This window comes from Condylostylus longicornis, unplaced genomic scaffold (genome assembly GCF_029603195.1).
Source record: "Condylostylus longicornis isolate FDR11 unplaced genomic scaffold, ASM2960319v2 ptg000135l, whole genome shotgun sequence".
Taxonomy (NCBI): domain Eukaryota; kingdom Metazoa; phylum Arthropoda; class Insecta; order Diptera; family Dolichopodidae; genus Condylostylus; species Condylostylus longicornis.
In genome coordinates, this window is record NW_026578103.1 from 12075507 (window position 1) to 12092566 (window position 17060).

The 17060-nt window shown below is 23.9% G+C and overlaps 1 protein-coding gene across 6 annotated transcripts in view; it reads right to left on the reverse strand.

Moving 5' to 3' along the window:
* Nucleotides 1–17060, reverse strand: part of LOC129615062 (potassium voltage-gated channel protein Shaw) — a 174953-nt gene that overhangs the window by 85344 nt on the left and 72549 nt on the right. For all 6 annotated transcript variants that reach the window (XM_055530119.1, XM_055530116.1, XM_055530121.1 and 3 more), the window contains exons 2-4: nt 12057–12625; nt 11766–11976; nt 7732–7849 (exon numbers count right to left, since the gene is read on the reverse strand). In XM_055530119.1, the coding sequence (XP_055386094.1) occupies nt 7732–7849; nt 11766–11974 (327 nt within the window). In that variant the 5' untranslated portion in view covers nt 11975–11976; nt 12057–12625. The remainder of the gene's footprint in view (nt 1–7731; nt 7850–11765; nt 11977–12056; nt 12626–17060) is intronic.

Here is a 17060-nt window from a genome sequence, read left to right on the forward strand (position 1 = left end):
ATGCAATAATAGCAACAATTCTTTATTTTTCTGCTTTCATTAAAAGTACAAAATTTATTGGTTTCAAATAAATTCTCAAAAAGTAATTTTGATCGAACTTCAAAAATTCCTCACAAAAATCCGTTTATATATATATAAAACTTTCAATTTTCAACTCTAGACTAACTCTAGACTAGCTAAATTCCTTAAAAATAACAATTAGAACACCAGAAGAGAAATTTCGTTGAATAAGTTCAATTTCTATTTCAATTATTATTAAATATAAATTATATTTAAAAAAAACTCTAAAATAGTCCGATATTCTATAATATGTGGGTAAAAAAAAATATCAGTAAAATAGTAACAGCCTTTAATTGCATATTTCACGGATTAATATATAAAGGAGAAGTAATTAAACGACTACATATGTAAAGCAAAGTGAGTCACAATATTTTATTATTCTAATTAATTATGCATTTTGTTCTCTTAATTTATAATGTGGGTTTGTTTTAAGATTAATTGCAAAAATTATAACAGATTCGAAAGTAGTCAACTGATAACATTTTCCAAAGTGTTTGTTACCTACTTCTAAATTGTTCATTGTATATGAAAATATCAAATAAATTTACCTACTTTTAAATAAACTTGTATTTTCATCAAATTATAATGTTATATTTTGAAAAAATTAAAGTATGCAATTTAAAAGCAAAAACAATTAGAACGCAATATGTGCAATGAGAAAAATAAAATCACTACTGTAATAATGCTCATTTTGAATAAAGTATATGCCCTAATTTCAATATAACTGTTGCATGCAACCTCAAAACTATTATAAATAATTAATGTGCATAAGATGGCACGTACTTGTACCCATAAAGAGTTCTTACAAACATAAATCAAATTAAAAGCAAATGGACATTTCAAGTTTTTCCTTTTTCTTTTTGCTGCCTTCTCGTAAAGTGCACGCAAACTAATTTTTTATGTTTTTTGTTTTACGTTAACCTATTATTAAATTAATAGCAACTGAATAATATGCACGTACATGAATTTTAAATTTGCATACATGCGCATGCAATGTTTACTATAACCACAGAGAAAATCATATCGTATAATGATGTAAAACGGAATGAACATTTAAAATAAAGGATTCATTTTATTTAATTGTAGGAGAAAATGTAGAACACAATCAATTTTTTTTTTTTTTGTTTTGCCACTCATGAAACTCATGGTAAAAAAATTATGATATACGGTTGTTGAATATACAGGCGAATATTTTAAAATTTAAATTTTTATAGAAATAATTGATTCACTGAGATGCAATTTAAGTTAAGAGTTTTTAATTTAACATTATTATAACAATGATATGCTACGGCGAATTAGTCACCTATCTATTTGAAACCCTATGACGCAATGAAACTGGAGTATGGCTATCTATGATATTATGCACCAGGCCTATGCTTCTTCTAAGAGTAAAAAAGAAAAATATTGTCAATGATATTAAATCTAATTAGAATTCTTAATATGAAACTACAAAAAGATCATAAAATTCCGTATTTTTAATAATTCGTAGGCTTGTAAAACAATTTCGTATGTTGTATCCATAGACAAACCGATACTTTGGTATTGTACTTTTAAGAAAGTAGAATTTAAAATCTGTATCTGTAACAATTTTAAAAATTCAAATATATTATTGATTTTAAATTAATTTATGATTTTTCTTTACATAAAAAATATTATTTTCTGCACCATAATAAATTCAAATTTCAGCATTTTAATTTATGATTTTTCTATAAAAAGTACCCTGTTAAAAAAATGGCTTTGTCCTTTTCAAATTTACTAAATTGTGTTATTGATTTCGGACATAGATAATGGTTTCTACAGACATTAGACAAGAAATTAGCAAAAACTATGAACATATAAATCAAACTAAAAATATTCATGTCCACCTGGTTACAATACAAAGAACAGGATATGCTAATGTGCGGTTTGGAAAAAATTGTAAAGGTAACTTATGTAGGAGCATGTTTCCTATTCCATTTCTACACTTTTTTAAACAAAAATTTTTCATTTTTTACTCGCACACATATTTATTTTTTTCTTTTATTATTTTCTCTTCCGTTTTCCATGCATATTTAATTCGAAAATATTAAAATTTTTGCACTTTTTAAGCTGATGTTTTATTTTCTTTTTTATTATATGTATTTGCAAGTGTCCTGATATGATTTACAAAAAACAGAAAATAAAATTTTTTTATAATTATACTTATACAGTATGTGTGTGCAATACCTTTTTAATGCAAAATGTGGGAAATATGAAAAAAAAAAAGGTAAAAATATAAAGTAATTTTTTAAAGTGAATTTATAATGTTATGTAAATTTCGAAATAATTGGTTATAAATTAAAACAAGAATAATATAAGAAAATAAATGAAAAATTTAAGAGTAACTATTTATGTTAAATAAATTTTTGTAAAATAAATACATTTTATAAAAAGTTCATTGCTACTCCATTTGTAATTAATTTCTAGACGAAATTATTCATTTCTATAACAAAACAAGTAAGGCTTATTGTAAGGTAAGAGTAAGGAAGAATGAATGAATGTTGTAAAAAATTTCAAGAAAGAGTGAGGGAGAGCAAGTAAGGAAGAATATCAACACATTTTCAATCAGCAATCGGAATTAATTAGCAACTCAAATCAAATAAACTGAAAGTTTGAAAAAGGATTTCAAAACAATAATTTGCAAAGTTATAAAGTTTTTCGGCACTCTAAAATTAGAAATCAATAAGAAAATAGCTAATAAGAAAGTAGAAATTAAAATATTAGAAAAAAATTTAAATACTAGAATTAATTCATTTTACTTGACTATTCAACTCCGAAATTTCTCTAAAATTGTTAAGTAATCCTTCAGCAGTTTATATTTTTAAAAAATGTTATCGACATGATAAAATTTTACAATTTTTCTTATAAAACTTTATAAAATTTTTCACTTTAATATTAATATTTAATTGTACGAAATTGTATAAAATTAAACAGAAGTTTTTGTTATTAAAGAATATTTTCGTATAATATTTCTTCCTCAGTTTTATATGTATAACAATTATAATACATATTTACAATTTCCATTGCTATTATACCAAAAATTAACCAATTCAAAAATTATATATTCTTTCATTTATTTCTCAATTTTCCTTTATTTTAACATAATTACATCCTTTTTTCGTTATCCTTATAAAAATGATTTTTGCATAAATGATGTGGCAATTTAAGTTTTAATTCATATTTCAATTTATTTTAAAATTTAATATTTTTCTTCTTTTTAGTTAAAAAAAAACGAAATGAAATTTGTAATTTGCATTTTAATTTTTTATCAGAATTTTAAAAAGAAAATAACCAAATGAAATTCAAAAAAAAAATAAAAATACAAAAAATTGATGAGAGAAAAATAACAAAGTTTGTTTGTTACATAAATTAATTTCCATTTCAGTTTCTTTAAAATCTTTTGAAATTTAATATTTTTCCAGATGGTTTTTCAACAGTATTTTAAGATTATTTTAAAAAATTGTTAAAAAATCTAATGTAAAATAATTATGAATTTTTTTTATTCGAAAATTAACACTATTTTAATATTATTGAAGATGTAAAATTATTATTATTGCAGGCGTATTGGTATTTTGATTCGGGTCTACAACAAAGCTTTGCAAATTTTTGTAATAGAGAGTTAAATCTAGGTAGTTTACAGAAATAACAATTTTGAATCAGCTTTGATTCAAATGCTTAATTCTAGCAATACCATTTTCGTTCCTAAAAAAGTAAAAGAATTACGGTCTTTCCTTTATATCAAATCCGTGCCTGATTTTTGTGAAAATATGTGCCACTGTACGTATTTTATATGGTGCACTAACATTTTTCAAAGCGTCTTTAAGTATGACTTTGTAGTCGAAATTACTATTTGAAATTAAGATTTAAATAATTTCCAAAATTTATTTCTCATTTTATTTTAAAGGTATTTTTAACAATATTTCTTAGAATCATGAAATTCCAAATTTCAAAAATTCTGTCCACATTCTCAAAACTTTCCAATGGTAAAACAATTGACCAGTTTATTGTATTACCCGAATATTTCAGAATTATACGAATGACCAGAATAGTTCTGAAATATCTCGGTTCGCATAATTTTCGTTCTTTTAAATGGCAAATAGTAAATATTTCCGAGCACATTTGATATCTTAGTCTTAGCAAATGTTATTAAAAACTATTATAATTGAATGTTTTAATTCTAACTCATTTAAAATTTTTCTTTTATTTATATTGCACTGATATGGAAATAAAAAGTTTAACAGTAAGTAAAATGTAAATTTAAGAATATTTTAATATATAGCCTCTGTATTATTTAAGTTCATAATATCGTTTAAAGTATTTTGAATTTTTAAAACTGTTCTATGGAGAAAATTTTACAAAACCCTTTTAATTCTTGATACGTAACTTACTTTGAAAGCATAAACTTTTTTATATAAAAAGAAAGCCTACAAAAGAACGAATTAATTAAAACTAATTCTCGTTTAAAGACGCCAATAAAGTAAATCCCCCAATTCAAAAAAATCAAACAAATTCTATTTAATTATAAATGAATTTACAACTTTAAACTAACTTATAGCAATTTATCCAAAACAAAAAAAAACTAAAAAAATTTCTTTCTAATCGCACCGGAAATTTTGCCATTTCTTTTTTATTGTATTTTTCCATTTTCTTGTGCCTTTCAAATAACTGCACAAATTGACTCAATAAAATACAAAAAAAAAAAAACAGAATTCACTTGCATTTCATCTAGTTGATTAAAAGCACTTTTCATTTTCTTTGTTCTATTATTTCCGATTCTATTCCGTTTACTTTTTTCTCCTTGACTTTTTTTTTTGAAAAGTATTTCTCTCTTGTTTTCCAACTAATTGCATAAATCAGTTTCTTTAATAATCATAGTAAAGAAAATAGAAAACCCACAAGAAAAATGTATATGCAAATATTCAATTTAAATTGAAAATTCTTGCAACCACGAAAGGATTAGCTTTTCTATTTTCATGCAAAACAAAGAGAAGAAAAAAATTGAATATTTTACGATGTTCTCTAGAAATTTTCCTAATGTTTTTATTTGTATTTCTATTCATTTTTTTTTTTTTTGTTAATTGTTCTTTTCAGGTCTCCTAACTTCATTTAAATAATTACAGTTATTTACTTTAAGCTAACTTTATTCCATATCAAAAACGTAAATAAATCATTTTGCACGTGAATAAAATAGTATGAAAAATTATGCGGTTCTAATATTTAAATGCGAACTTTATTTTTACAATTAAAAAATCTTACCTTATAAAATAATTTTCTTATTTCATGTCTAGACAAATTTATAGTTAAATATCGCACATATTAAAATTTATATTGCTTATTTAATTATTTTCAGAATATGTGGGTGCATTAACATACGAAAATTAAAAAATATTTCAACGAATATTCAGTACCTATGTATATTTTTTATTAAACGTTCTCAACGTATGTATACATAAATTTTGAAATTTTTAAGTATGAAAAGGTGATCAAAACTTATATAATATCTAGATTTATACTATGCAACAGTCAACACACCCAGTATGTAACGCATGCTAATTATTTACTCAGTGGCACCATGCACAATTTGGATAGAAATTTTGAAGTACGAGAATGTTACGATAATAATGATATATACAATCGTTTAGTATGAAATTCAAACAAAAATGTTCGTGTAAATTAAAGTTTTCGAATGTTTTTTAATTGTTAAATTTGAAAATAATATGACAAAATTTTTTTAATCTCCAAATATGTAATTGAAAAAGTTATGTTACTTTTGATTTCAATACTTCTTTGAATATTCTGAGAAATACAAAGACAACATTAGATTTTCAAATAATCAATAATTTCTTTTTCACAATATTGTGATAAACTTAGCGATACACTTTAAATAAAATAAATATAAATAAATAGACAAATACGGAATAATATTTAAATGGCCCCTAATGCTATGCAATTTTTTATATATTTAAAATTTCGTAAGTTCGTAAGAAAAAGAAAATGTAAGAAACTTTCAACTACGATCATTTATGATTACTTTGAAAACATAATTAAATTATAGAAATATAAGGTTGCTGATTGCAGTAATTGCATCACGTTAAAATAAAAACAATCTGATGATGACGATTAAAGAAAGATTTAAATTTATTGCAACACAGGATTATATAGAATTTACATAGACGTAAATATTTGTTGGATAACATTACATGTATCATGAAATACGACAAAAATGAGATAACAGCAACCTAAACAGCGCACTCTAATTTGCCTTATTTTGAGGCAGTTGGAGTAATTTATAGGATAATTGTGTAGATATAGCTGTGGAATTTCAAGCATTCGTTCAGATAATTTTCTTATGGAAAATAATTTATTTAGTTTAAATTTAGGCTTTAAGCAAATGAACATTCTCAAAAATAATTATTTTTTAATAATTAAGAATCGCTATTTCAAAATAAAGCAACGCAATGAAAATATCAGTTTAAAAATTTAGGCTCAATAATTTTTGGCATGTGCATACGGTACAAAATATAAATCTACATATATCATTAGATAATTTTAATCAAATTCACAAATAAAAATATTCAGATTTAACAGGCAAAGATTCTCGAAAAATAAACCTAATGAAATTCAAATACTTAACAAATTGAAAATTTCATTGAAGAAAATTTAGAAAAAAAAAAAAGAAATCATATTTTTTTTTCATCTCAAAAATCTACTCTTATCATTTCTATTTTTCTAAATTCTTGGTCTTTATGAAAGTTTGTGATCCATTATTATTCTACTTGAATAAACATAAGAAAAGAAAAAAATAAGACGAAAGGAATTGCTTTACAAACCGTGTAAATTAGAAATTGCTTGAAAAAATTTAATTTTGTTTCTTTCATTTTCCACTTTATTTACACAAAATGATTCCTTCACATTGCTCTTCTTCACTTAATCTTATATGAAATTTTTGACGAAAGTATAATAAGTTAAAAGATTTTTCCATATTTGCAATCACGTAAAGTGTGAATATGAGGAAATTTAAATTTCTTTTGTATAAGATGAAAAAGAAGTTTTCTAAAATCGAGTATTTCTGAAAATGAACATGAAAATTTAAAAAATACAGAAAAAGAAACATCCCCTCTTATTAAAATTTGTCCCCTCTTATTTAAAATTTTCAGTCTGTAAAAGCAAGGTTCTGTTTATCACAGAAAACTGCCAATCATGTTATTCATATTATGCGTTTGAAATTAGTTTGTATCTAGAAAACAAAAATTTAATTTCTGCCTTATTCTTTGAGTTTTGACCAAATGTTGAAATTTTGATTCTAGTCATAATTTGTGCTAACTACAACTAAAACATTTTGTGATAAAATTTTGACTTTCTTTAATGGGTTAAAATTTCCAGGGAACCCACACATTCAATACAAGACTTAAGAAACAAGTTTCTAAAAATATACACACAAAAATTAGGTTTCATTTGAAAGGTCTCAAAAAATCTTGAAATTATGTCCAGCGATGATAAGAATGGTACATTTTTTTAGATTACATTTATTTTCTTAATAGCCAGCTTTGAATTTGCATAATATAATAAATTTTGGCGTATATTTTACAAATATTCTTTTATTTTAACACAAAGTAAACTTAATTTTATATTTATTTAGAAATAAAATTTTACCTGCGTATATGTCATCCAACAACATGGTTCTACTTGATTTGAATCTAAACCCCAAAATTCCAATTCTTCTTCGAATAGGGGACCGCAAACATCTGTGGGATAGTGTAACTTTCCAGTCCTTTAAAGAATGAAAGCAAAAAAAATGTATATTTAAAATTTATCTTAATTAATTTGGTCAATTTAAAGTTAAAATATAAAAAGAGCCAACATTTTAACGACAATTAAAAGCGGCATAGCAATTAATTCGTTTAAATTAAACAATATGGCAGAGTTTTAAAGTCGACTCGAAACTTTTTTTTTTTCTAACACATTTTTTATTCCTTTCATATTTTCAGTCTTCTTTTTTGTTGAAGAAAGAACAATAGAAAATAATAAGAATAATATTACAAAAGTTTTTACATATTAAATTCTAATTTTATTTTTTCCTTTTCATTTTATATCCTTTTACATCCTTGAGAGATCTTATTTGTATTTTGTTTAATTCTGATTTATAAAAAAAAAAATTAAATAAATAAATTTAAAAGGAAAATTTAAAATAATTATAAAGTTCTATTACAGTGGAAAGAAGAGTATAAAAAAAGTCAAAGGACGCGTTTAATAAATTAAAAAAAAATTTAACGAGTAAAGTAATTTTCAATTCATATGGACTTATTTCGTAGTAAACTTGAGAATATTAGTAAGCTAGAGAACAAGGACTACCACTGATTTTCAATTTAATTAACAAAATTTTTATAAATTGGTCAAAAATTAAAATATTATTATTGGTTATTTGTGATGAATTCAAACTGAGTTAATAAAATATTAATCAGTTAACTAAATAGCTCCATGTTATCGATTAACTGGCACACAAATGCCTGCTCAAAAATTAACAATGTTGTGGAAAAAAAATCATTACTAACTTTCGGAATAGAATAGATTATTTAGAGAACGCTTTAAGTATGAATTAATAATCGTCTATCTCGCTATTTTACTCGGCAAGTGAGCAGAAAATTAGTAACTATCATATATATGTATAATGTAATATTTTCGAGTGAGAAGAATTATTTCGTATTACATAGAGAACCTCGTTATACCCGTACGGACGTATGTTCGAAGGGTATACTAAATTTGCCTTACCGTTTGTAACGCTAAGAAATAACGGTCTTAGATATAGACTCAAGTGTATGTTTTTGATCAGTGTCGAATTCTGAGTTGACTTAGCTTTGTCTGTCCGTCCGCCCGTCCCAACGATAACTCAAAAACTAATTGAGCTAAGTTCACCAAATTTTGAACACATGATTTATTAAATTTAAATTGAATAAGATATTGGTTCGGGTAGCTGCCATACAATAAATTTTGAAATTTATTTGGCTATATCTCAGAAAATATAAAAGCTATGATATTAAAATTTCATTGATAAAATGATATATGAGTAGGGCCAATGTGCTTGATAAAATTTGTTAAAATTGCTTGGCTCTTTCTGGTAGCTGCCATGCAACTTTAATAGTAGTTTATACTTTAATAGTAGGTCATACTTTAGAAAACCCAGTAATGAAATTTTGCGTAAATTAAAATCGTAACTCAAGATTATAGTCTGTCCCAAAGTCAGCTGTGACAAATTTGTTCGCATATAGGATAACAAATTCGTACGGATGTCACAGAATTGACACGGTCAACTCTATTTTTTTTCGTTTTATTCTAAAATACATACAAAATTTATTCAATTTGATCTTGAACACAAAAATCCAATTAAAAAAAATGAGTAATCTTATTGGAAAAATAAAATATTTGATCTGAAAGACTGCGTAAGTTTTCTCTCATTAAAAATTAAATTTTGAATTATTTAAAAATTTGAGTAATTTTTTACCATGAAATTCAATGTGAGAAAAATAAATATTACTTTTCAAATGAGGAATGAGTGGAATTAGAGGATTTTGCATGAAATTTTTTATGTACAAAGTATTCTAACTAAATAATTCAAAGTATGAAATCAAATAAATAAATTTGAAGAATTTAAAAGAATAAAATGAACTTGATTTTGAAACTCTTACGACTCCACAATTTTACAGGGCGAGTGAATATTATCATTTATGCCTTATCTTATTACAAATAATAGCTTTTATTTATTAAAACGCAAAAAATGAAATTCGTTTCAAAAGATATTACTTGAAGTCGTGGAGTGTAAAGCAAAAAAATTGTTCTTCATTAAATAAATCTCAAACAAAATTATTATAACCTTGTATTTTAAATAATTTTCATCTTATTAAATTATTATTCTTATTATAAAATTTATTTTTTTTTTCACAATTTAAACAATTTCCATTTAAGTGATCAAATAAAAATAAGAATTCAACAATATTCAAAAGAACCGGACTTAAAGCATATTTAATGATAAATAATGAACTAAAAAAAATGTTTTAATTTAAAATAAAAGGACCAAATTATAATTATATCCTTTCTTAACATACCATTTTCCTTTTTACTACGAAGTTATTAAACCATCGAGGCAACAACTGTTATATCTTTTTCGTTTCTTTATTAAAAACTTTATACAAATTCCACGTAATCGATTTCAATTTGTTATGAAAACAAAAAAAAATTTAGTAACGCGTATAACAATAAATTAATTTGTCTTGATTTTACTTTTCTCACAGCTAAATCCAACAATTTCAAATTAAAATCATTAAAGGCGAATTTTTTTCTCAAAGCAAAAACAGAAAGGATATTTTAATGGTACATTTATTTTTATTAAAAAATATTAAATTGAAAACGATTATTCGAAATGAATTTATATTAAAAATTTTTATTGTACGATTTTATTAAAATTGTTATACAAAAAAAAAAAAATATCCTTTCTAAATAATAATTATTATAACATAAAAAATATTTAGTATTAAACAAGAAATAAAATAAAAATATTTTATATAAATTGAGAAAGAGAGTAGAGAAAAAAGAAGAAAATATTTTCTTATACATAAAAATTTAATCGTCTCTAAAATACAAAATCCTTTCATTAACTTCAATGCGTTATATACCGATTTTTATGTAGTTCCAGTAAAGAACACTTTTTTAAAAAAAATTATAGGCGACAGTTTATTTTATTTCAAATTAATGATTCTGAAATTTATTAAGGACCTTCTCAAAAAATTATATAAATGTGTGCATATTATTTTTCTTTTATTCTTAATTGATATTTTAATTCAAGGTCAGTAATTTTACTACTTTCTTCTATAAACTGAATAAGATCATAATGAGTTTATTATAAAAATATATTCTTTTTAATTATTACTGTATTATTGAATTATCTGAAATATCGTATAATATGAAACTAAGTGTAACACATTGAATTCAGATAATAATCATAAATTTTCTCTCAAGAGTCAACATCATTAAGATTATAATAAAAGAAAGATTTTAATGCGTTCAATTTCGAAGTATTTAAATATTATATCACTGATGTTAATTATTTTAACTGGAATTCTTCAAGGTTTTTTCAAATTTCGATTTATATAGTTTCCGCTACTAAACTATTTGATATAAGGTACATCTATTGTAATATTAAAGAAGTGGAGGAAATGAAAATTCATTAAAATCGATATATGACAATTCATGACTTCCTCAATTAAATTAGTAAAGCCACAGAAAGACATTTAAGGGTATTAAAAATGGTATTTTCAGGTGTGTTTCAAATTTAATCTCCTTTAAATAAGGTTGTAATATAAACAAAGAACCATATTTAATTAATAAACTATATTCGGTTATAAAGAAAATAAATTACCGAATCCAGGTAACTGAATGGGAAAAAGTCATCCTTATTTAAATATATCATCCTTATAAATTTTGGCATAAAAAAAAAACTATATCCTTAATTTTCTTAGTAATTTACATTTTGTATAACATTTTTTTTTAAATATAAAATATTTAAGAGATAGCCGCTTATTGACTTAAACTTGTTAATACACAATTATTTTTATTAAAACTTAAAAGAATTTTTTAAAAATATTTCAATTTGAATTGATATAGTTAAAAAAAATATAGTTAAATTTCACACTTACCTATAATAATTGAGCACTTGCGCAAATACACCTGGATGTCTATCAAAAAAATATTCATTTAATATTGGATCATAATTAGCTAGTGCTTCAGTCAGTCTCGATAAACGAGTCGCTGGGATTTTTTTTAGTGTGGCTTTATACGTTTCATGACGTATACCTCCAACATTGAGAACCACTCGGTTCTCCGAGTCCATATTTATTAAATTCATGGCTATATAAAAATTAAAATTTTTTAATATTTAATTTTTTAATTTTATTATCGATTTAAAAAAGAAAAAGACAAGAACTTACCTAAATGTAAATATTTTCCTTTAGGCCTTCACGCATTGGAATTTTCCTAAAAGCTCGCAAGTAAAATTTTCCTTGGCTCTTACTCCAAGACATTCGAAACGTTATGAAAATTTTTGTATAAAAAAATTCTTTTTCCTTTTAATTGTTGTTGTTTTTCTTTTGGATTTTTTGATTATTCAGAAATCTTTCAATACTTTTCGAATTGAATTTAATAATTGTTGCTCTATAATTATTTTGGTATTAAATTTATTTAAATTGTTCATGATATTTTTCATTTTAATTTGCTGTATTATACTAAAGGATATTTAATTTTCTTTGATATAATTAGGAAAAAAATAACTTGTAATAATTTTCCAATATTAAAATAAATTTGTAGTTGTTTTTTTAATTCTTAATACTTTTCCTATTTTTTAATAGTTTACGTATGTGAATGAATAATTTTGTTATTATTTTTTAAGGAGTTTTTTTGTTTTTTATTTGTGGTTGTTTTCATACAAATTCTATCTAGATGAAACCTGATTTTTAGAGCAACAAAACTTTCTATTGATAACAAACTTGTTTTCTACCATCTGTAAAGAGAAAAACAATAAAATTATTAGAAAATTATTAAATAAATTAAGAAATTTTCTAGAAAATTTAAAAATAAAATTTTTCTTTTGGAATTATTAAATTTTAGGATTAGTATCTCTAAAGTTATTGTTTTTCCATACATACACTTTCCCTTGAATTACAAATAATTTTTTCATAAAACAATCTACAACTCATTTATAATCTTATTTATTTATTTTCCTATATAATGTTATGTAATAATTTATTATAATATTAATTACACCCTCGGATACCAGCGCCACAAAGTTTACATTAATAATTTTATAAAAAAAAGGTTTTGTTTCAAATAACAATTAAAAACACACAAAAGAAACAAACGCATCAGTATTATCAAATAGATATTTGCTAGTGTGTAGCGTATGGCCAGAAACAACCTGTAGATTTTTCTGTCTACAAATCTGTGATCTATATTTTACACCAGCGGAGTTGTTGGTCTTTTATCTTAGTTATCGGAAAAGAAATAAAGCCATCGAAATTAAAACTGCTTATAGCTGGTTGGATCCCCCTATTCATTTTGATTACTTCTATTTATATACCATAAAATATAAGAAAATATTCCAAGCATTAAGAGAGTTAACAGAAATAATTATACTTATTGATGGCTTGGCATTTGATGTTAAATTTTTGCTTTTGTCGTGATATAAATTTTATGATAAAGTGAAACTAATAATTACTTTTTTTCTAAATAAAAGTACTTTAAGAGATTTTATGATTTTCCTATTCTTACCTTACAATTTTTGAAACTATAACGAAATTATCGAAAACCTTGTTCACTATATAACATTGTAATCCTTTGGAAAAATTAATTGGCTCCAACAGTATCTATACTTGATTTTCTATGTGTATGCAATTATTTATTTAACGTTTTGTTTTTTAAACTTACTATAATCTCTTAAGATTTCATTTACTTTCATTATTTGAATTAATGTTCTACATATCTATATACATTTCAGTGTATATAGGCGTAAAAATAAAATTAAGTCCTATTAACAAGAATTTTAAAAGCTTTTATTAATGGGCTATTTTCAAATAATAAATTTTATATATCACAACAAAAGTGGTAATTACCTAAAAATAAGAAATTATGCCCTCTTATATTAAATGCATACCATATTACGCTATATACGAAAATATCTGTGTATATGTGTATGTATTAAACTATCATTCAAAATGTATTACATAAAGGATATAGTATTGTTACTATATCCTTATTTATTTATACATAAAATATAAAATCGAAACATTCGCACGTATAAAAAATGTTTTTTTTTTTGTTATTTCGTTTAATTGCTTAATAACCAACCCAATTTTTAAATTTTATTTATTGTATAAATGTAATGTTCAACATCAAATTAAAGGGAAATTTACGTTAACACAGGACACTTTGAGGTATATTTACGAATTGTAATGCCGTAAAGTAGGTAATACGTAACTGAATAGGGCCCCATTGCATCAATCACTTTTTACTTTTTCTTAAAGAATTAATTTCCAAAATTTCTGCTGTACTAAGAGGCAAAACACTTACAAATTATATTAATAAGAATAAGATTTAAAAAAAAACACAAAATTTTTATCATTATTGATTGCATGTATCGCAATTTGCTACACTTCTAGGGTAAACACACTACAATTGTCTTCATTTCAACTTTATGTTCTTTCGAAGTATTTAATGAAATTATTAATTATTGAAAAGTAAAAAATTACGTAGTTTATATAGTCGCATTTGAGTAGCCATTAGTTTAATTTATGCAGTCGCATTATGGAGAGTGTTTTTTTATATCTGTCACACACAAACTGTTTGTTATAAATACTATATGAGCTGCATTAAATACATATCTTACATAATATTAATGATATGATGTTTTTTTCATCAACGATTAACGATTCATTTTTTCCAGTTGAACTGGAATTAAATGATTAGCTTGTAATTAACATGTGGGAAGACTTACATTTGTTTTAATAAAATTTTAAAATTCTTAAAGCTTCAATTATATAAAATTTAAATCTTAAATTTATTTGATGTTCACATTAGCTACTATTTTCAAGTCGGGAACAGTTGAAAATGAACATTATACTGACTGCCTTATTTAAACTTCATATATTTTATAAAATAATCTACATGTATATAGATGGCACTCTTTAATTTGTTCCGTGTAATAAAACAAAAAGTACTAACTGTACATACATTCGTATATTAAAGAGGAACAAAAAGTGAACAAATGTAACCTAACGGCACTAAGTAATTACGGTAATTAAGAATTTTTGTTGCAATTTTTTTTTTCTCCTTTATATTTTTTTTTTCTTTTTGACTTTTTATCATTACCTTTTTTGTAATCATTTTTATAATCTTCAGTAATTCTCTATAGCCTACACTGACATTAAAACACTACCATATACACATAATTTCCAAAAATAAAATGCTCATATAAACTAATACATTCAAAAATGTTTAAATACACATACACATAATAAGTATACATTTAAAATATACGAGTTAAAAGATAAAATTAAAAGTTCGTACAATAAATAAATGGAACCATGAAAGAAAAAAATAAAATAATAGAATGACATATGAGAATTTATTCATTTATTTTTTTTTTTTCTTTTTTTATATGAGACCTCAAATTCACGTCCCGAAATAATGGTTACCGAAATAAACTGATAAAACACAATAATAATTATCTTTTCTTTTTTTTTTGTGTGTGTGTGCTAACTTTATAGACGAGGAATATAAAAATGAAGCACCATCTATAAAAAAAAATATGGCAGTGTTGTCGAATAAATGACCATCTAAATTCGTACTCAAGTCATACCATATATGAAATGAAATTGAATGAGAACCTATCTCAATTATATGGAATTAAAAATAATGACACAAAATTTTTGGCAAAAATAAAATCTTCTAAAAAATTTAAGAACATAATAAAATGTCCTTCAAATTAACATGCTGCTTCTAATTTTTTATTAAATATAATTATGCATTATCTCGGTATAAAAATTTAGTTTTCACTCCAATTACATCAGTTTTCATTATGTTGGATTGATAAATTGATTATGGAATTTATATGCTTCCTAAAATTCAAACAAGAGCAAATAGTCTTCCGGTGAAAAATGTTTTCCCGGTTATGTAAAATTTTCTCTTTGTTAGAAGTTTCTCCATTTTAAATATATTTTCTTATAATCTATAATTTCAATTAATGCGAATTTCAAATTTTGTGAAATTTAATCTCAATTTAAAAATATTTTTCTAAATATTAATAGAGTTTTATTTTCTCAATAAAGACCTTCAACAAATTTTTTTTGTTTTTAAAATGATGCATTAAAATAATGTAACAGTTATAGTAAGTCAAATAATTTTCATGATTCAAAAAAAGAAAGCTGATCTAATGCTTTGTCTGCTTGACCGTAGTGTACACAAGCCACCAGCCATAGAGGAAGCGTACGGCTAGGCTAGAATCTCTCTTCAATATTAAGTGTCGCAGCTACCGCGGAATGAACAAGAGGTAGACTATTTTTCACTTTCTCTGCAAATGTCGAGCTCTGAGTGGTGCCAAACTCGTCGCAGGGTTGGATGTCGTAGATAAACATCAAAAATCTAGATAGATTTCGCGAGAAAATAGGGTGTCTTAGATAGGCCACCTGTAATCATACGCCCTGTAATGATGGCTTGAAGATGACGAGGTAGTGGTAGCAGACGGTAGACCTGCTGCAACAACCGCGTCAACCAATCAACCAATCAATACGAATATTTAATATAAAATAGAATTTCATTAAAGTATAAACAAAGTTTATCACAAATCTCATGTAATATCAAACTTATTTTTTATATGTAAGCTTTTTCAAAATAAAAATGAAATTCAAAAACTTAAACCATTGCATTTGACTTCTTGAAAATAATTTTGTAAATGTATTGCACACTACTAAATTCAATGCATCCCCTAAAAGTATGCAATATTTTGTATACTAATTTTTCTCAATGGAATATTTTTCTATTTAACAATAGAACTTTATTTTATATCCTTAACTATTAAAAATCAGCAAGATTTTATTGTACTCTTTAAGCTACAATTACACACATATTCATACGCAGTATAACAGTTAAATTCTAGATTTCCCTACTCTAATTCAAATTTAAATTTATAGTTACAAAATCAAAATAAAAACAAAATGTTTGTAATAACAATCATAAATTTTTTAATTTTTACGTGAATAATCCTTTAAATCCTTTTTAAAATTCAACAATATTCATATTGCAATTTCAATTGACAGTTTTTCAGCAAACATTTAAAAAATGACAATAAATAATTATTTTTTAATTTTTTTTTTGCATTGTATATTCAGTTTCTCATAATAATAAAAGAAAATTTTAATCCTTGTCTGTTTTTACAATTTTTC